Below are 21845 nucleotides of genomic sequence, written 5' to 3' on the forward strand. Positions count from 1 at the left end.
ATCAGGTTATTTTGTTGTTGAGTTCTGGGTGTCCTTTGTATTTTCTGAATATTAACTCCTTATCAAATATATGACTTGCAAACATTCCCCTATTCTATAGGGAGGTCTTTTACTCTGTTCATTGTGTTCTGTGCAGAAGTTTTTAAGTTTGATGTTGTCACATTTTCATATTTACTTTCATATTTACTTTTACTTTGTTGTCTGTGCTTTTGGTGACATAGCCAAGAAATCACTGCCTAAACCAGTTGACTTAAAGCTTTTCCACTGTTTTCTTCTAGAAGTTTTATAGTTTTATGTCTTGGTGTTTAGCTCTTTAATCCATTTTTATTTAAATTTTGTATATGGTATAAGATAAGGGTCCAACTGTCTTCTTTTGTGTGTTTTCTCAACATCATTTGTTGAAGAGACTTGTGTTAGATTTTTAAAAATGCCTTGAAATAGAGAGTTTGTGAGATCTTTCTATTCAAAGCAGGGATGGGGAATATCCAGCCTGCGGGCCATATAAGGCCAATGAAATCATTTGGTCTGGCCCTGCCAAGGCATTAGGGGTGAGTTAATTATTTGACCAAATAGAGCAGGCTGATTTGCAAATTGATAATTCTGTATGGCCTGCGAATGATGTTATAAATATCTAAATGGCCCTTGGCAGAAAAAGGTTCCCCACCCCTGATTTATTATTTTTTTTTTTATTATTATTAGTTAAGGTATTACAAATGTGTCCTCATCCCCCCCACTAACCCCCAACCTCCCCCCCACACACAAACTCATGCTCCCACCCCGCCGTTGTCCATGTCCATTGGTTTGGCTTATATACATGTATACAAGTCCTTCTGTTGATCTCTTCCCCTTACCCCCGCCCTCCCCTACTTTCCTTCTGGGGATTGATAGCCTGATCGCTGTTTCTCAGTCTTTGGGTCTGTCCCTTTTCATCAGTCTATGTTGTTCTCTATAATCCACAAATGAGTGAGATCATGTGGTATTTATCTTTCTCTGACTGGCTTATTTCACTTAGCATAATGCTCTCCAGTTCCATCCATGCTGTTGCAAAAGGCAAGAGTTCCTTTTTTTTTACCGCAGCATAGTATTCCATTGTGTATATGTACCACAGTTTTCTAATCCACTCATCTGCTGATGGGCACTTAGGCTGTTTCCAAATCTTAGCTATGGTGAATTGTGCTGCTATGAACATAGGGTTGCCCCACCCCTGATTTAAAGGATGATTTTTCACACTAAAATTTGCCTTAATCATTTCTTAGTTACTGATGTTGATAGAATTTCAAGTTTTATAGGTATGATGCAGAACATTTTAATAAACATTTTAAAAAGGTAATTTTTAAGTGATTGTTAAGCCCTTTTGGTTGTGGAGTTTTCACATTTGGGGTTTTTTGAATCAAACTTCTGTGGTATATTAAAATTAAATGTTTGTATAAGGCAATTTCCCATTCATTCTGTATTTCTTTCAAAAGCTAAATTTAAAATGATGTGAGCTAACTCTCTAAAAAGAAATGTATTCCAACCCAAAGTAAGTGATATAGAAATGTTACATAATATTTCCTTTTTTGCTTATAGGGAAGCAGCACGAGAGTGTCGTAGAAAGAAGAAAGAATATGTGAAGTGTTTAGAAAACAGAGTGGCAGTGCTTGAAAACCAAAACAAGACACTGATTGAGGAGCTAAAAGCACTTAAGGACCTTTACTGCCACAAATCAGATTAATTTGGGATTTAAATCTCACCTGTTACATTGGACAAAGAACTGGCTTGGCCACAACCAGAAAGACAAAATAAACATTTTATTTTCTAAACATTTCTTTTTTTCTATGCGCAAAACTGCCTGAAAGCAACTACAGAATTTCATTCATTTGTGCTTTTGCATTAAACTGTGAATGTTCCAACTCCTGCCTCCACTTCTCCCTTCAAGAAGTTTTCAGCACCAGGAATCATGAAGAGACTTCTGGAGTTCATCCCCCATCCTCCTTAAGAAGTAATAATTGATTGACTTGTAAATTGATGGGGGAAATGAGGAAAAGAAAATTTTTTTAATGATTTCAAGGTTTGTGCCGAGCGCCTTGATTGCCTTAGGGACAGAATTACCCCAGCCTCTTGAGCTGAAGTAATGTGTGGGCCACATGCATAAAGTAAGTAAGGTGCAATGAAGTGATTGCCAAATTGACGTTTCCACATTTTCATTGTGAATTATGTAAAATCATTAAAAGAAATACCCTCTAAAGAATGGTGTTGAAGAAAGTAAGAATGAATTTGGAGTGCTTTCTATGTACAATTTCTTCAATACTGAAAACGTCCTTGATTCTTAAAAACATTCTGTATTAACTACAGCTCTTCCATAGGGCAGTTGTTGCTTCTTAATTTAGTTCTGTATGTGTTCAGCATTTTTGAATACATTAAAAGAAGTAACCAACTGAATGAAAAGGCATGGTATTTTAATTTTAAATTAAATTGAAATAAATGTAAGTACAAATTTTGTTTTAGTTAGTACTAAATTCTTAGTAAAAAGATGCTCTACTCAAACCAGCCCTCTGAGTTATATAGCAAGGTTTTTAAATAAATGTTTTTGTCATCGCCTTCAAAAATATTTATATTGTCACTCATTTACTTAAAAACAATTTCTAATTAAACTGTTCCCATTTGCACTTACATTATACCACCAATAGGAAAGCCTTCAAAATGTTAAGTAAAGCAAAGTGATATGTTTGTTTATAAAATGTGTTGTAGGAAAATACTTATTTTAAATCTTTCCCGTATTAACATACTTTAACGGAATATCTCTACTGAATTTTTTTAATGAAGTTGTAAGAATATAGCTCTGAAAACTACACTATTAGATGTGACAAGGGAGGTAATTTTCTTCAGACATGTTTGAATGACTGCTGTACTCTACAACATTTAGATTATCATTCTTGCTAAGTATTTTTCTTCTTCTAAAAAGGATAATTATGCTTTCAGTTTCCAGTATGCTATACTAGTATAGTCTTTGTCACTCTGTAAAGGAGATACCTGTTTTAACTCCTGACTGGAACAGTCTGTGCTTATATGTACCATACATTGTTTCCAATGCTTTTTGTTAATTACTCATTTTATCACTAAGCCTGATAAATCTAAAAATTATTCTTTAATAGAAAAATAAGACTAATAAAAGAAAAATAAAACTAAGGTGGATTTTAAAAATTGGAGACTGACATAATGTTAGATATAATTTCTCATTTGAGGTTATTTCTTTTAGAAGAGAGTCAAGAAAATTAATATTTTATGTTTAGTTATGAGTTATTTTTTAAAGTTTACTTTGTTAATGTGTTAAAATATGCAGATGGGTGTTAATTATTGGGTCAATTTTTTTTAAAGAAAAATTTTTAATTAATATTTGTAAAAGGTATATTTCTGTTTGTAACAAACCACTGCCTTTTTTCAAGGATGAACAGAGTTTATGAAGGAGCATCATTCTAAGAATGGAGTGATGTAGTATATTTGGACAATATACCAGATGCTCAACAAGGCTTTCAAACAACTGTAAAGATTGATGTTTATCCTGCTGAGCTATTGGGGAATGTTATAGTATAAAAATTATTTGTATACCAGTATAGAGATGTCATTTTTCAAAACTGGTTTAACAGAAACCAAGCAAAATCGCAAATTTGTTCACCAACTAGAATTCTTTCGTAATTAGTCAAAGTGAACATTTTGAATGTTATAAGCTTTATAAATGAAAATTGCCTAGTATTTAGCAAGTTATAAATGAAAGCTACACATTTTTCAAAAGTTAGGGCTTTCTATTTAATAAGAAATTTGGTGGTCCTCTTAGTCCCTGATGAATCAAGGCAATCACTTCCATATTAACTGGTTGGATTTTTAAGTTATAAAGACCAGGTCCTTTGTACCTTGAGGATGATTGCACTGGTTTGAAGGTAGTTACTTAAATGGTGAGATAACAAATGTATTCTGTTGCTAATTCTGTTTTAGACCCTTGGAGAGACTTGAAGATTTCAGTTTATAGAAATTAGGCATCTTTTGTGCAGACCTTTTTTTTTAAACAAGAATTGGGGGAAAGGTTAGTTTTTATGCATGCAACTTTGAGAATTTTTATTAAGAAAATGACATAATGAAAAAAAAAATTGTAGCCAAGAACATAAATGGCCATGTTACCAGTAATAATTGTTTTTTTCTCTTCATATTGGCCAAAAGGGAATGAAAATGTTATCATAGGAATTTGTACATATGCTACTGATTTGCCTAGAAAATAGTTTGGTATCACTTTGCAAACATAGGGCCATGTGGCACTTTTATCTATAGGACAGATGAATAGAGATGAAGTGGATGGGTTTATTTTTGATATTACTCTTATTAGTTTTCAAGCTTTGATAGTGTTTAACTGAAAAGTGGTTTAGAAAGGGCTAGATCCAATGTGTTCACATTAAAAAATTGATATCAGATGTAATTTTAAGTTCATTTTTTTCAAACTCAAGTACCATATTGGCAACCATAATACTGTCATGGGTGCTGTGTTCTTTAGATATTCTTGGGGGGGAATGGCATTTGTATGATATATGTGTACATATATATATATATACATACAGTATATAATCTGAAGCTCTGAGAGCTCTTAAGTCAGGAATGCCGAGTATTATAGTATATTGAAATTAGGTGAAATTTTACATTTTTGCGTGTTCTATTGCATACCTTTTGGTAGTTTCTTGGACTGCATTACTCCAGCACTCATGATTGATTTTTGTCTTCTAATTTTCTTCCAAGTGTTTTTTTTTTTTAATTATTATTATTGTTCGTTTTCTTTGGCTTGATACTTTTAAACATGTTACTAGTCACTTGAAAACTCCCTCCACCCAGAGTATTTGGTTTTTATCTTTGTCTCTGGCAGCTACAACAGTGGTTAAGAACATTTAAAGATAGCTTCTAGGAGGTACCGCTCCTATTTCAGAAATCATCCTGGGGGAGGAGTTTTGGTCTTTTCATTTGAGCAGGGATTTGTCAGGATGTGTGTTTTGATGGAAGGTCAATAGCAGTGCTAGTATCTGAAAGCACAATGCCAGCCAGGCAGGCTGTCCAATCAGAAGTCATCTGGCTGAAGTTTATCTCTGGCTCTCAGGCCTTATCCCTACTATCATTTTGACCATTTGGGTGACATGTGGAATCATACAAAGGCTTGGGAAGAAACAAGTTTGTTTAAACCAGGATGCTTTTCCTTACTTGAAGTGACTTCAATCTAGACTTCTTCTTTTCATTTTTATTGTTTTAAATTCTGTGATCAGCTACAGTCAGCATAAATTCGTCTCTTTATTTTGAAGATAAAAAAGGCTGCTTCATTTTGCAGGATTAAATAAAGCTTTTATCTTAAAGATTTTTTTCATTAAAGTGTGTTTTAGAAAGTGACTATATACATTTTTAGTTATTTTCAAAAGGCTTTATTTTATTGCCTTTGTAGCCCTGAAGACTGTTGGTATATTGTTTCCCATTGATTTAATACAAAAGTTGTATATTTGTTTGGATTATATTTACATTATATTCTTTGTAAATGTTTGGTGTAACTTGCACTTTTAAAAATTACCCGGTTTGGGTATTATCAACTTGAGAAATTCCCTCATCAATTAATTGTCAACTGACTTTTTATGTGTTTCTCCTTTCTTCAAATAATGGGACATTTTTTAAATGAAAACTTTTCATTGATTAAAATATTGTAGCACCTACAGTCTAGCCTTATAGTTGTAAAAGAAAAATACCAGTAAATTAGATCTAGCCCCATTAATTAGAAGATGCGGCCTGAACCCTTATTCGGTTTCATCTTGGATAAAGGTAGAAAGAAAAGCAACTCAAGTGAATAAATATTTCCAATTTTAAATGAGTGTCTTATCCTCACCCCAACATTAATACTATTTATAGGATGCCAAGATATCCATGGATTTGTCCAGAATGGTAAAAGAATTTTCAAGGCAATTATTGTCATAGTGGAGACCACATGTAATCATTTGAGTAAATTTATTTCTCTTAAAATTGGCCTGGTTAACATTAAAGAGATGCTGCTTAAATTTGACTGATTTCAGATGAGGAGGGAGAAGGAATTTCTTGGTAAGCCTTTAGATCAGCGGTTCTCAACCTGTGGGTCGCGAACCCTTTGGGGGTCGAACGACCCGTTCACAGGGGTCGCCTAAGACCATCGGAAAACACATGTATAATTACATATTGTTTTTGTGATTAATCACTATGCTTTAATTATGTTAAATTTGTAACAATGAGATTGGGGGTCACCACAACATGAGGAACTGTATTAAAGGGTCGCGGCATTAGGAAGGTTGAGAACCACTGCTTTAGATGAAGAGCTGTGGGATAAAATTTGCTCACTCCGTTGTACAAAGCACAACCAGAACTTGTGAGTGGCTTACTTGAAGTGACTTCATACATCTTGAATACTTTTAATGTTGATGTGTTGACTTTTTTAAGTTGACTGCACAGTCACTGTATGTACTAGGAACTGGTTTCCTTGACTTTCTAGAATCATTGGCTAAGAGAGGCACTAATCCCTGCGGGGTTGAACATATCCTGAAGCTGAGTCAGTATGGAAGAATTTAAAATAAATCAAACAGGGTGCTGCAGTTCCATCTGTCTCAGGCTCACGGTAAGTTCTTACTGATTAGTGAATGTAGCTTAAGCCTTTGTCTGTGTCCTCAGGGGCAGACTTCAAGAGGGACCAGATAACGTTTGAATGGAGGGATTATATTTCAGGTGTTTTAGCTTGAAATTTATTTTTTAAAAAAATAAAAATGGGGGGGGGGGGGTAATAGAACAAAGCCTGTGAAGCAAAATTGATATTATAAAACAGGCAGAGTTGTTTAGCACAGAGAAAATATTGACCTGTCTGCATTCTGGTACTGTGGGTGCAGGTCCTAGCTTGGTATAACGATACATTTTTAATTCTCACCAGCAAGGAAAAGGAAAAGGAACAGTCTTCAGAAAATGTCTGCAAAGGGTCAAGCAGTAGAAAATTCGAATGTTACCGACTTTATACAGGCATTATTTAATGCTTGCCTACAGAAGTATAGCATTTCCAAGCTTCTGTCTGAGAAGCATTTCAGAGATGTGAAAGTAAATCTGAGGTAGTTGAAAAATTGGTAAGGACAGGAGAAAATCCCTGCAGATACGATCTTACGTTAGTTGGCCAAGTGAAATGATCTAGCATTGTGTTTGGGAGGTTTTATTTTCTTACGTTTTTAAAATTGAATTGGTAAATACTTTATAGGCGTATTTTTATCCAGGTGCCACTCCAATTTGTGTGTGTAATAAAATTATTTATATTAAAAGTGGGAAATAATTTGTCAACATTTTTCTGTGAGTATAGATTAGGGGTGGCAAAGAAGAGTGCTAGTTAGCAGTTTTCCAATGTAAAGTTGTCCCTAACTGATTTGTCCACATGTTGGTTATCATCCCCACCCAAAAAAGGAATTATCCTAACCTGGATGTATCACTTGAAAATTTTTAGAAACAATAATCAGGGAAGTTTCTAGAGAGTGTTTGCTTTTTTTGGTTTTCCTTTGAGGACTGGGGTAACAAATACCTCCCCCAAAAATTATCAGCACAAAACAGGGTATTGATTTTCAACTCTGATCTTGCTATTGGAGTTGAATACTAAAGAACTATAATGAGGAAAATACATTTCTAATACAATTTCCAACATTCTAGAAACATCCCTGTTTTAATTTTTTTACTTAAATCTTTTTGTGCTTTATCTGTAAAGAAATAAAATGTACTGAATTATAAAGCATTTTATTAACACTATGTACATAGCTGCTTTGTGTTCAGAATGGTAGCATTGCTTTGTATATTAAAGTGATCCTTGTGAATTTGTGAAATATTGTCATAAAGTCCTTTTTCTTACTGTAATCTTTGTGGTAAAAACTGTCATTGCCCTTTTACACACATTTATGTGCAGTCACATAAAACATGCTTTTAAAAACTCAGAGTCTCTTTTTTGGGGATGGGGGGTGTCTATCTTGTTTTTTGCTAGTAGTGTTAAGCTATATTTTCTTGGACTTACGTTTGTTACTTTTGTTAAATGAGCAGAAGTTACGTTAGAATATATCACAAGCTTGTGTTGCAGAGCAACAGGAAACTAATTCAAGCAACAAGAACTTACCTTCAGTTAATTTTACTGTCTTTCTAATTTTTACCACACGATGTCTTTGTTCAGTAAGATTGAACAGTGCCTATTTGAAGATTCGGAGATGTTACTGCTCTATTGAGACAACCAATGGGAGACGTGTGACCAACTATCTCTGATGTCATAAAATGCATGTTTGCATTGGAAGAACAATAATTGCTAACTTCTCAGGTCCCCTTATAATTCTGAAGTTCTGTGATCATATGAAAGGAGGGAATGTGTTTAATCTGCTCCTTGCTTAAAGCATATGAATAAAAGACATACTATTTATTGATTCAATTTCTGAAAGCAGCAGTTGCATTTATTCTAAGTACTTCTAAACTGTCACGATGTGTTTATGAAGCCTGTTACACCTGCCACTGTATTAAAGGAATTATCTGACTTTCTTTTTTTCTTCTTCTACAAAGAGTGGCCACCACATAATTTATTATACAGTCAGACATTTTTGAGAGTGAAAGGGTGATGTTAACAGGGACAACGGGCATGAATGAACTGAGCTACCTGGCCAGGGCTTATAATGCTTTATGAAAATGTAAAACAACCCAATCAATGCTTTCTTGGTAGAGCATCTAGGCATCTTGAAGCTCTCCACCCCAAATCATTTTACATATATCATTCAAGGTGTGTGTGTGTGTGTATCTACATAGATATATATATGTGTATATATTATTTTATTGATTTCAGAAAGCGAGAGGGAGAAACATCAGTGATGAGAATCACTGATCAGCTGCCTCCTACATGCCCACATTGGGGATCACGCCCACAACCCAGATATATGCCCCGACCAGGAATTGAACCCTCACCTTCTGGTTCATAGGTCAATGCTCAACCACTAAGCCATGCCGGGCAGGCCAAAGTTTAGGAATTTTAAAGCAAAGGAGCCGAATTCCAATTAATACAATGATTTCTAATAGCATGCCTGAATGTGATTGGCCTTTCGTTAGTGCTGATACTGCAGGGCTCTTATTTTACTTGTTTTAACCCCTTGAGTGCCAACCAATATCCTAGGAACTATGCTAAAATTGCCAAGGCATTTTTGCTGATTTTACAGCAGTTTAGGAAAAAAAATGAATCGCAAGTAAATGAAGTTATATATTCAAAAACTTAAGGAAACCTTTACTACATTGGCATACTTATCATCACTAATAAAAGCAGACTTAGAACGGGACGCCATTTCAAAGCTTTGATAGCACTCCCGGCACTGGCGAGAGGAGGAGCGCGATCGGGCGCTCCCTGGCACTCAAGGGGGTAAAAGACCACATTCATGTACAATACTGGCATTTCATGGATTTGGTAAACAATGGGTATTTCTATTTCTTGGGCATCTATCAGAATTGTGTTGAACTGATACACCACAAAATGCTCAGAACTTTTAATTCACCTTTATTTTTAAATATTTTTATTGATTTTAAAGAGGAAGGGAGGGAGAGAGAGAAACATTAAATATGAGAATCATTGATCGGCTGCCTCCAGCATGCCTCCGACTGGGTATTGAGCCAACACTCTGGGCATGTGCCTGACTAGGAATCAAACCTGGGACCCTTCAGTCCCACAGGCCAACGCTCTATCCACTGAGCCAAACCAGCTAGGGCAATACTGGGTGTGCGACTTCTTTCATCAAAGATAATCATGAAACAACATTGCAATCATTTAACCCAAAGATCAATATCGTCTAAATGGAATGTATCTTTTTCACTCAACAAATTTACTACTAGACACTGGGGAGGCAAAATAAAAGAGCATTCCTGGCCCTCAGGAAGCGCACAGTGTTCCGGGGAATCCAAACAAGCAATGACAAGTACTCTACGAAAGGAACTTGTCCTTGGAGACTAAACTCTCATGCAGGGGTGAGATTTAAAACTTTCATTGTCATCCTATGCACTATGAGGAGGCAGGGAAAGCCTAAGAAAGAACTACAAAGACATTTGAGAAACGGGAAAGGTGAAGGGAAAAGCTATGGCTTTTGCTTTATGAAGATGATAACCTAGTCACAGCACATGGAGGTCCAAGATTTTACATGCTTTCAAAAGTAACTAAAACATTATTTTTTACTGATTCCTTTGTTCATAGACCTACATCTGACATTAATTCAAAAAGCATGCTATGAGACTGTAGAAAACTTGCACCCCAATCTCAAACCACCAAAATTATTTGACTGAAACTGGCAGACAAAAGGTTTCGAAAGCATTAACAGCTCAGGGAATATATGTTAAACTTGTTTTATATTCAGAAAATTAGAAAAAAATGGGCTAAACATATATCTCAGAATGTGTTTAAAGTTATTTGCATGACTTAGCCTCTCACTAAAGCAAAACAAGCTCACTGCTTTGAAGATGCCAATACGCCAGCCCTTCATGGTATCAGTGAAAACTGCTTATCAGGAGGCAGCATATGGGATACAGAAACAACATGAACCAAAGCTCACACTTCCTCTTAATGTTAGAGTTTCAGAGTGAGTGAAATATGACTATAAAATCACAGCAGTTTGTTCCTCGAGAACCTTTGGTTAGACTTTTTGTACAGTAAGCCATTTCATTAAACATGGTTAGATTCCCCCTGCTAACACCTTAATTGACACATTTAATGACAACATTCCTATAAATTACAGCCAACTATAAGCCCTCCCTCTGGTTTCTCTTCTGGGCTTTGTAAACATGTACATCTTTTTCAGGATCATAGTGAACCTTACTCACGGAAAATTGCCTCTCCAGCATGGCTAAGAAGTTGTTGTCCCGTTCGTAGCGGATTCGGCAAGCTAAAAGAATCACGGAGTGGCTGCCACAGAGATGTGCCAAAGTTTGCAGAAGGTCCGTGAATGTTTCTTCTAAATATATGATATCAGCTCCAAGTATCAGGTCAAACTCTCCAGGTGAAAAGCTCCCCAAATTCTGTCCCCAAGTCAGCTCCTTAACCACGGCTCTGGGTTGAATATGCAGAGGTAAGTTGGCTTCAACATTTGATTTAAGAAATTCTAATGCTACTTTTCGATCCGTGATAGTCACCTGAGCACCTAGAATGTGGGACAGAGAGAAAGTAATGGGTGCGTCAGTACAACTCATAGGTCTCGGGTCAAGTTCAACAGCAGGGTGGGTGTCTGTAGATATTCCACCTGATGTGCAGACCATGCCCTTCAGGGTGGCTGCAGATTAGAACAATGACCAGTGGCTCCTTCTGCACGGCCGACTGTAGAAGTGAACCTTATAAAACGCAGGGCCCCAAGTGACAACAAGTGGGAGCTTCTCAATTCTGCAGGCAGAGCTAGCCCTCCCTCCAGAGGCGCCTGCCTCTACGTTTCATTCATTGGGTCGCAATCTTGGAGTCAGTAGGCTTCAGGGTGAAACGGAATCCAACAATGAAAAATCTGGGAGCAGATGATTACGAAGAAGACAAGATACCAGAAACAGGGAAGGGCTACTTTCTGGGATTAAAGCTTTAAAGAGAATCAAGGAAGAGATTAATTGGCTACGAAGAAATCCTAGCCTACTTCTCCTTATGCTGTTACAAAGCAGCCAACCTATATGTATTTATGTTACGTGTGCATGTGTGTGTGCACGCGTGATTATTGAAAAACGGTAAGCTTAGAAGTTACTAGATTGTGGTGTACTCTCTGGCTCTCAGAAGCATACCCCTGCCTTCCCCTTCCTCCTCTCCCTGCCCCCCACCCCCACCCCCAGGCCTTTGACTTTAGCCTTTCTCTCTCCTAAGCTCCAAGGGCCCTTCTCCTGCCTCTGTAACTTGTTTCCTGAGCCCACACAGCCCAGCTGGCTCACTTCTACTACCTCTGTAACTTCCTAAATAATCATTCTCTTACAATTTGAAAAGAAATTCCTGGGTTATATTAAAGTGCTGTGGGTTAAAATGTGGGAGCATGTCCTCTAAGTGCTAGGTTTCCACATGCAGTGTATAAAATTAATGAGGCAATATTTTACTCATCTCTTTCTTGTGGGCTTTTACTGTGAACAAAAGATCCACCAATTTTTTGAACCAATATATGTGAGAGGCTGAACCCTTAAAATGAAGCACCACGTAAATTCAGCCCCGAAACGACCCTGTTTGTCTACATTGTAATACCAACTTAGCATGTATAATCTTGTTTAATTTTGGCCCTATCAATTCTGAAATTTGAAATTCTGTTTCATTCTTTCCTAAATTTCCCACTGGCCGGCCCCCTTCTTCAGTTCATTATCTTCACGGGTAAACCCCCCGGATTCCGGAGCTGCTGTGGTAAGCACCATTTCAGAGGTGTCTTATCTTGAGCTGCAACACTAGGTTAGGACAGTATGTAATTCATTCTGACATTTACAATCCTGAGTGTGAGACTGTGAGAATGTTCCAGTTGTTAGATGTTACAAGCATGGACCTACCGCTTTGTCTATCCATTGCCAGGCAGCGTGCTGCCTGGGAGCGGGAGTCGGTGATCCTTCATCTCTCCTGAAAATCACAGCCTTTCCCGGTTCGACTCAGAACTTTATCTCTGGAGAGAGATATATATATATATATATATATATATACATATATATATATATATATATATATATATATATATATATATATTGATTGATTTCAAAGAGGAAGATAGAGGGATAGAGAGATAGAAACATCAATGATGAGAGAGAATCATTGATCGGCTGCCTCCTGCACAGCTCCTACTGGGGATGTGCCCTCAACCAAGGTACATGCCCTTGACCGGAATCGAACCTGGGACCTTTCAGTCCGCAGGCTGACATTCTATCCTCAGAGCCAAACCGGTTAGGGCTCTGGATTTCTTTTATTTATTTATTTATTTATTTATTTATTTTATTGATTTTTTACAGAGAGGAAGGGAGAGAGATAGAGAGTTAGAAACATCGATGAGAGAGAAACATCGATCAGCCGCCTCCTGCACAGCTCCTACTGGGGATGTGTCCGCAACCAAGGTACATGCCCTTGACCGGAATCGAACCCGGGACCTTTCAGTCCACAGGCTGACACTCTATCCACTGAGCCAAACAGGTTAGGGCTCTGGATTTTTTTTATTTTTTTTTAAATATATTTTATTGATTTTTTACAGAGAGGAAGGGAGAGAGATAGAGAGTTAGAAACATCGATGAGAGAGAAACATCGATCAGCCACCTCCTGCACATCTCCTAATGGGGATGTGCCCGCAACCCAGGTACATGCCCTTGACCGGAATCGAACCTAGGACCTTTCAGTCCGCAGGCCGACGCTCTATCCACTGAGCCAAACCGGTTAGGGCTCTGGATTTCTTAAGTCACAGAGCACTGTGCTCACAATATGGGGCGATCTAGTCATTTGCATATCATCTCGGTGTTCATTTCAATAGTTCTTTGATGCAGACCTCCTCTAATGCCTGTCTCGGGGATTTCTGAGGCTGCTTCTGACTGACCTACACGGTGTTCCAGGATTCTTAATAAGATCCTGATGGCAGCTGACCATTTCCCTGGAACATCTATCAACTCCACAAACATTCGAGTGGCCACTGGACAAAAACCCTCACCCTCCCAGAGCCTGCATTCAAGTGAGGAAATAGACAATAACAGGCTTTAAAAAAAGAATATCCGTCCAGTATGTCAGTGAGAGATATGCACCAAGGAAAAAAATAAATCAGGAAAGAGACATGTAATGTCAGGCAGTAAGGGAGGCAGGGTGGACGGGGAAGGCCTTGAGAAGACTGAGGCAAGGCCTGAAGGAAGGAGCCGCCGAAGGCACGGGCACAGGCACGCAGGGGAAGGATGTTCCTGGCAGGCACAGAGCAAAGGCAGAGGCCGGAGGGGAAGGGAAGGAGGAGGCCAGAGCGGCTGGGATGAGTGAATGAGGAACAAAGCAGAAGGAGATGAGGTCACGAAAGTAACAGGAAGGGAGGCAGATCATGCAGGGCCTCGTCGGTCCTGTTTTGAAAAGGCTTTAGGCGAAAGAGGTGACGGGACTAAGCACAAATTGGTAGTTACAGAATAGTCATAGGGATGTGAGAATGGTATAGGAAATAGTATCTGAGTATATTATTGATCACAATACAGTGAGGAGGCCAATACAATATTCAGGTGGAGGCTGGTGGCTGGCCCCTGCGTGAAACCACCCCAGACACCCTCCACAAGCCACCTTCAGACCCGGCCCCCACCAGTCAGCACTCCCCGGCTCTCTCGGTGATAGTCTTTGAGGAGCCTTATCCTGGTGTTCCCGCCCCACAGGTGCAGATTTCTAGACCAGAAACAAAAATACTCAGAGAGCCAATCGCACTTGATAAGCATTTACTTTGTGCCAATCAGCGAGCTAACAGATTTCCACACACATCCCATTTGGTCATCAGTGTGCAATGAGTGCGATGGTTTCCCTGTGTTACAGGGAAATTGCAGTTTAGAAGTTAAGCAACTTGCCCAAGGTCACTCGGCTAGTGGAAGTTAAAAGACGTGTCAAAACCAAGTATCCTTCTAAACCTATGCGCTTCGCCACCCTGTGTCACTATACCAGCCAGTGAAGTTTTTGTTTGTTTGAATATATTTTTTTATTGATTTCAGACAGGGAGGGAGAGGGAGAGAGATAGAAACACCAGTGATGAATCACTGATTGGCTGCTTCCTGCAGGCCCTCTACTGGGGATCGAGCCTGCAACCTGGGCATGTGCCCTTGACCAGAATCGAACCTGGGAACCTTCAGTCCACAGGCCGACACTCTATTCACGGAGCCAAACCAGGTGGGCAGTGGTCAGCAAACTAATTAGTCAACAGAGCCAAATATCAACAGTACAACGACTGAAGTGCAAATAACAAGATGAGAGAGAGAGAGAGAGAGAGAGAGAGAGAGAGAGAGGAGAGAGCGAGAGAGACGCCCAACTTGCATGGCTCAGTGGTTGAGTGTCGACTTATGAACCAAGAGGTCACTGTTCAATTTCCGGTCAGGGCACATGCCTCGGTTGTGGGCTTGATCCCCAGTGTGGGGCATGCAGGAGGTGGCCAATCAGTGATTCTCTCTTATCACTAGTATTTCTATTTCTCTATCCCTTCCTCTCTGAAATCAATAAAAATATATTTTAAGAGAGAGAGAGAGAGAGAGAGAGAGAGAGAGAGAGAGAGAGAGAGAGAGAATTTAGCCTTGTTGGATTGGAGGTAAGAGCACCAGCAGATAGCCCGTAACTCCTAATAAAGAAATACAGCGGGGAGAAAAAGAATCATGTCAGGGGAAACAGTGGGTTTTACATCAATAAAACAGCAGACGCACCACTCAATGAGCTCCACTCACAAGGGCTCAAGCTCGCGCATCACACTCACCCAGCAGGGCAGCCACGATGCCCACCAGCCCCGTCCCAGCACCCAGCTCCACAGCAGAGCGGCCCCTGAGCTCCACGGCTCCCATCTCCAGGTACGTGGAGAGGACGACGGCCTGCGTCAAAACACGGGGGGTTATGATGAAGTCAGCAAGTGCTGGAGTTTCAGGTAGGCTCTGCGCTGGCAGGAGACATCGCACCCCTTGCCCACGGCAAGGGTCAACTCCCAGGCGATCCGCGCACACGGGAACTCAGGTGCTGCTGGGAGGTGACCCCTCGAGCAAGCACAGCACAGCGTCCCGCAGAGCGGCTGCCCCAGGCCCTGAAGGGGACGGTAGCGGTCCACGACGCGGCCCACACGAGACAGGGTCCTGCTCAATCTGGGAAGATTCATTCTTATGCGTCACTGCCTACACTCGAGGCTTCCAAGACTCTCTGGCATGAACGGTCTCTGGGATTCTGCTTAAGGGAACGTCCAGTTTCTAAACCAGGCTCAAGTCGGCAAGGCCACAACATCTGCCAGAAGGAAAAGCAGAGCAGCACCCAGGCTCCCGGAGCTGCATGCCTCCCTCGGGTCATCACCCAGCAGGAGCCCTCGCCATGCGTTACTGGGCATCAAAAGGTGAGTTTTAGACACACTCTGGATACTTGGCGTGTGAGTTAGCATTTGCATACAGTTCTACAGAAGCACTGAACACTGTTAACATGGTTTTAAAATCGTTTGTTTTCATGGCCACTTACTATTGGTCTAGTGAGCACTTAGGAGGCTCACCCATTCCTCACTACTGTCTATTTTTACTACTTGGTCTAGGAATACTTCTCATGTAGTTACCTTCGACTAGGTTCCTTAAAGTACTCGGTTAGAACATATTGATTTTTATTTCTAAATGTGCCTCTCACTTCAATAATACAATGCAAAATCTGTAAAACTGTATCTACATCACGCAGTTATCCAACATCAAATGAGCTGCCACCTAGTCCCAGGTGTGGTGCTAGAATCAGCCGTGGGCAAACTACGGCCCGCGGGCCGGATCCGGCCCGTTTGAAATGAATAAAACTATTGAAAAAAAAAGACCGTACCCTTTTATGTAATGATGTTTACTTTGAATTTATATTAGTTCATACAAACACTCCATCCATGCTTTTGTTCCCGCCCTCTGGTCCAGTTTAAGAGCCCATTGTGGCCCTTGAGTCAGAAAGTTTGCACACCCCTGTCTAGATGCTGGGGGCAAGTCGCTGGCACATGCAGCTGAGGACAGTGCTCGGAGAGGAAGTAAAAAGGCAATTGTAGGATCATTTGGGGACCATTACAACCACCCAGAACTTAAAGGAAACACATGGCCCTGGCCAGTGTGGCTCAGTGGAGGAGAGCATCGGCCTGAGGACTGAAGGGTCACATGTCTGGGTTGCAGGCTCGATCCTCAGTAGGGGGGGTGCAGGAGGCAGCCGATCAGTGATTCTCAGTATTGATGTTTCTATCTCTCCCTTTCCCTTCCTCTCTGAAATCAATAAAAAAATATTAAAAAAACACACATGATCTTCACTTTGGGCTTTGTCATTTTACAATATCCTTTGTGCAGTATTTTAACTTAACGTTCCTTTACTCGCCCTTAAAATGCAATCTATTTTGGGGAAGATGATCAGGAAAGTAATTCTAGTGGGTAGAAGTATTTCTGGAGCGAATGGGGTCATGAAAATATTTAAAAATTGAGCATGGTGATGGTTGCACCACTCTGAATTTACTTTAAAAAAACCAGTTCATTATGCACTGTAGATGACATGTACAGTATATGAGTTATATCTCAACAAAGCTGTTCTTTCATTTCTTTTTAAGTAAAGACCAGTCTTATAATCAATTGCAGATGTTTTCAGAGCGCCCCCCCCTGCCCCCCAGGATTTGCTTACCGCGTCCCAAACCACGGCTGCGACCCCCAGTTGCCTCCAGTCCTGGCGGATCTGGATGGTGTGGTTGGCGAAGGAGAAGGTGGCGAGAGGCTTGTGGAATTTCTGCAACCCCATTCCCGCGGTCTCCTCATAGGGCACCAGGGCCATTTCCGCTGTGCCAGCTCTCTGCTTCCTTTCCCCTGTTGGACAAAAGAATCCTGCATGCTCTGGCCAGAAGTGCATTCTCTCCTAGGTGGCCCGAATGCTTTTTTTAAGGTCGTTTTATGGATTCAAAAGAATAAACAGAGATGTGGAAAGCTTTTGTCGAATTCCTTTTACATGGTTCTTCTTCCAGACTCGTGGGACGTGAGACGTGGCTCTGAATTCATCCCAAAGGATGTCTTTGGGCAAAAGCACCCAGAACCGCACAATTCCTGCAGGACGCCCTACACACCTCACTGTCAGGACTCAGGGGGGCTCGAGGGCGAGCGAGGCGGCATCGGACCCGGGGGAAGGTAGCGCTCTCTGCACTGCCCCGGCCCGCGTGGGCTGCAGCTGCACCCGCCGACGTGGGCAGGGTGTTTCTGCCGTTTTGTTTTGGTCTGGCCTCCACCCCTCCAGGCGGTGCGCTCACTGGTGACAGCCACGGACCGCGCCTGCACTGAGACCGCGAACCGCTCCATGGTCCTACTTTTTGGCGGACGGTGCACGCACCCCCACCTCCGGAGACTGGCAGTGAGACCCATGCGGCTTCCCAGTCGCTCGCGGGGAGAGCGCGGCCCTAGGTCCTGAACAGACTCGGGCGTCCCGGCTAGGAGGCCTCCCCGGGGCCCCCCAAACCCGCCGCCGCCCGCCCCGCTACAGCGCCCACAGGCGCGCGCTTCCTTCCCGCGGGCGCCGGAGCTCCTGGGATCGGGGTGGAGATGGGAGGCGGCGGAGGGGTCCACAGGGCCCTTGGGGACCCCCGGCCGAGCGGGACGCCCACCCACCCCGGGGTGCCGGGAGCTGCCTGGAAGGCGCGTCAGGCCGCCCCCGAGCTGGGCCTGGCCGCTACTCACCCCCGGAGCGGCCCTCGCGGCGCGCGCGGCGCTCCCCGCCCCCAGCGGCTGCGGAGACGCCGGGCCGGCGGGCCGGAGGGCGGGGACGCCGGGAGGGGGCGGTGCAGGCGGCGGCGGCGGAGGGCGGCCCGGCCCGACGCGCGTTTCCGGTTTCCCAGGCGCCAGGGCAGGTGCCCCGCGGTCGCGGGGGGGAGAGTAGGGGCGCGAGGACGGGGCGCACGCTGCGCGAGCCGGGAGGGGGGACCGGGAGCGCTGCCTGCTTGGTGGTCGGCCCGCACCCCAGCGGGTCCCCAGGGCGTTCGGCTACCAAGTCGGCCTCCCCCGCCGAGGGCAGCGCTGGCGGGGCGCGAGGTGCACCGGGGCTGGGCACGCTAGGGCGGCCGGCGAGAGGGAGCCCCCAGCGTGGCCCTGGCTGCTTCCGCGCGCGTCCTCTTGTGTAGCTGGGTGCTGGCTCGTCTTAGTTGTCTAGGTGGCCGTAGGCATGTGTAGGAGAAGGTTCGCTCCGAAGGGTCGTGGTCACCCACTCGTGCAGGCGGCACCGAGGGAGGTCAAGGCGCAGACGCGTAGCCGGCCCTGGGCGCCCGGCCTGGGCTGTAGAACGGGGGGCGGGGAGGCGGCGCCACAGGGACGCGGCCCGACCCTGCCCCGGCGGAGGCTGCAGTGAGCACCCCAGGGTGTGACCACACGGGGGGGGGGGGCGGCAGGTTCCACCTTTGCTTTTCTGCTTTGACCCTGACCCCCGGTTCCCTCACTCCACCCGCTGCCGCTCTCCCGGAGTCTCACCCGCTCTGAACGTTAGTGAATGAACGCGAGTGCTTTTCACCCCGGTTCTCAGCTCCGGGAAGGTCTCCCGCCGCGTGCGGTGTGCGGTGTGCGCTGAGCTTTCCGGGTGATTCCGGCGCCGCCGCGAGGCCGGACGCACCCCCTCTCCCATCCCGCAGGGGGCGCGCCAGGCCTCTCCTGGCTTCCTTAACTGTCCAGCAGGAGGCTGGGCCTGGGGGCGCAAAGGTGGCTTGAAGTGAACTTTGAAGGTCTCTAGTGAAGGTCCTTATTTATTTATTTATTTGCTTTGCTGAGTTCTTTTAAATTTATTTTTAATATTTTATGGGATGTCTTTTTGAGAGCTGCTTTAAGTTCACAGAAAAACTGGAGAGACGGTGCAGAGATTTCCCATACCCCCCCTGCCCCACACGTGCATAGCCTCCCATGATCAACATCCCCACCAGAGAGGTACATTTGTTACAATTGGTGGACCCAACAGACACATTAACACGCAGAGACCAGTTTGCATTAGGGTTCCTGCGTGGTGTTGTACATTTGATGAATTTGGACAACTGTGCAATGACATATACCCACCATTATGTTACCATGCACAGTAGTTTCACTGCCCTAAAAGTCCTCTGTGCTCTGCCTGTTCAGCGCTCCCTCCTCCATAACTCCTGGCAACCACTGATCTTTTTACTCTCTTCATAGTTTTGCCTTTTCCAGAATGTCATATAGTTGTAATCATATAATACATAGCCTTTTCCAATTGGCCCCGTGAATGTAGTAGTATGCATTTAAGGTTCCTCTATGTCTTTTCATTGTTTAGTAGCTCGTTTCTTTTTAGTGCTCAATGACATTTCATTGTGTGGATGTACCACTGTTTATCCACTTACCAATTAAAGAGCATATTGGTTGCTTCTAAGTTTCGGCAATTGTGAATAAAGCTGCTATAAACATCCATGCACAGGTTTTTGTGTGCACATAAGTTTTTTGACTCCTTTGGGTAGCTACCATGGAGCATGATTGCTGGATCGTAGAGTAAGTATTTTTAGTTTTCTCAGAGACTGCCAAACTGTTTCCCGAAGTGCTCATACCATTTTGCATTCCCACCAGCTATGAATGAGAGTTCCCGCTGCACCTCAGCCTCACCAGCATTTGGTGGTGTCAAGAGTTTGGGATTTTGGCCACCTTACTAGGCCTGTAGTGGTATTTCATTGCTGTTTCTGTTTTGTCTTTTAATATATTTTTATTGATTTCAGAGAGGAAGGGAGAGGGAAAGAGAGATAGAAACATCAATGATGAGAGAGAATCATTGATTGGCTGCTTCCTGCACGCCCCCTACTGGGGATCCAGCCGGCAACCCAGGCAGGTGCCCTTATCCAGAATCAAACCCCGGACCCTTCAGTCCACAGGCCGATGCTCCATCCACTGAGCCACACCGGCTGGGGCTACTTTGCAATTCCTTAATGACATATGATATGGAGCATTTCCCCAGTATTTGATATGTAATTGATATCTAACATTGTATTAGTTTAAGGTATACAACATAGTGATTTGAAATATGCATATGTTGCAAAATTATTACCATAATAAGTTTAGGTAACATCCGTCACTCACACAGTTACAATTTTTTCCTTGGGCTGAGAACTTTTAAAATCTACTCATAGCAAGTTTCAATACAGTATTGTTAACTAGAGTCACCATTCTATGCATTACATCCCCAGAACTTATAACTGGAAGCTTGTACCTATACTCATTCTTGCCAACCTCCACCTCTGGCAACCACTAATCTGTTCTCTATTTCTGTTTTATCTTTTGTTTTGGGGGTGTGTTTTTTTTAGATTCCACATATTAGAGAGATCACACACTATTTGTCATTCTCTGTCTAACTTACTTCATTTAACATAATGCCTTCAAGATCATCCACATTGTCACAAATGGCGGATCTCCTTTTTTATGGCTGAATGTCTGTGTGGTGTGTATGTGCGTGTGTGTGTGTGTGTGTGTGTGTCACACACACTATATTTTCATCCATTCATCTATTGATGGAGCTTAGATTGTTTCCATATCTTGGCTATTGTAAATAATACTGCAATGAACATAGGGGTGCAGATATCTCTTTGAGAGAGTGATTTTATTTCCTTCCAATATATACCTAGAAGTGAGATTGCTGGTCTTATGGCAATTCTATTATTAATATTTTTTAATCCTCATCTGAGGATATGTTTTTATTGATTTTAGAGAGAGAGAGGAAGGGCGAGAGAGAAGAAGAAAGAGAGAAACATTGATCAGTTGCCTCTCTTACCTACCTTGACTGGGGATCAAACCCAAAATCTAGGTATGTGCCCTGACCGGCATACAGGGTTATGCTCCAACCAACTGAGCCACCTGGGAGTCATGCTGGGGCACAATTAAAAAATTAATTATTTTTAATTGTTTGAGGTAATCTCCGTACTGGTTTCCATAGTAGTTGTACTAATTTACATTTCTACCAATAGTGCACAAAGATTCCCTTTTCTCCACACCCTCTGTCACCAACACTGTGATCACTTGTCTTTTTTATAATAACCACTCCAACAGGTATGAGGTGACAGCTCGTTGTGATTTTGGTTTGCGTCTCCCTGGTGATGAGTGATGTTGATCACCTTTTCAGGTACCTTTTTCATGTATCTGTTAAGCACCATTTCATGTACCAAATGGTT

At 42.4% G+C, this 21845-nt stretch overlaps 2 protein-coding genes across 17 annotated transcripts in view; one reads left to right on the forward strand and one right to left on the reverse strand.

Annotated features, from left to right (window-relative positions):
• Positions 1–7868, forward strand: part of CREB1 (cAMP responsive element binding protein 1) — a 59476-nt gene extending 51608 nt beyond the window's left edge. For 10 of the 11 annotated variants that reach the window (XM_059702915.1, XM_059702918.1, XM_059702912.1 and 7 more), the window contains one exon: positions 1570–7868. In XM_059702915.1, the coding sequence (XP_059558898.1) occupies positions 1570–1714 (145 nt within the window). In that variant the 3' untranslated portion in view covers positions 1715–7868. The remainder of the gene's footprint in view (positions 1–1569) is intronic. The other variant, XR_009453741.1, reaches the window with a different exon arrangement.
• The window catches only part of METTL21A (methyltransferase 21A, HSPA lysine), a 40122-nt gene extending 21634 nt beyond the window's left edge, over positions 1–18488 (reverse strand). For 2 of the 6 annotated variants that reach the window (XM_059702924.1, XM_059702925.1), the window contains exons 1-4: positions 17955–18107; positions 17342–17520; positions 15441–15552; positions 10870–11186 (exon numbers count right to left, since the gene is read on the reverse strand). In XM_059702924.1, coding sequence (XP_059558907.1) covers positions 10870–11186; positions 15441–15552; positions 17342–17520; positions 17955–18066 — 720 coding nt within the window. In that variant the 5' untranslated portion in view covers positions 18067–18107. Of the gene's footprint in view, positions 1–9542; positions 11187–11301; positions 11504–11847; positions 12651–15440; positions 15553–17341; positions 17521–17954; positions 18108–18378 lie in introns of those variants that run through there. The other 4 variants (XM_059702926.1, XM_059702923.1, XM_059702928.1 and 1 more) reach the window with 4 other exon arrangements.
• Between the last annotated feature and the right edge of the window lie 3357 nt (positions 18489–21845).

This window comes from Myotis daubentonii, chromosome 7, assembly GCF_963259705.1.
Source record: "Myotis daubentonii chromosome 7, mMyoDau2.1, whole genome shotgun sequence".
Taxonomy (NCBI): domain Eukaryota; kingdom Metazoa; phylum Chordata; class Mammalia; order Chiroptera; family Vespertilionidae; genus Myotis; species Myotis daubentonii.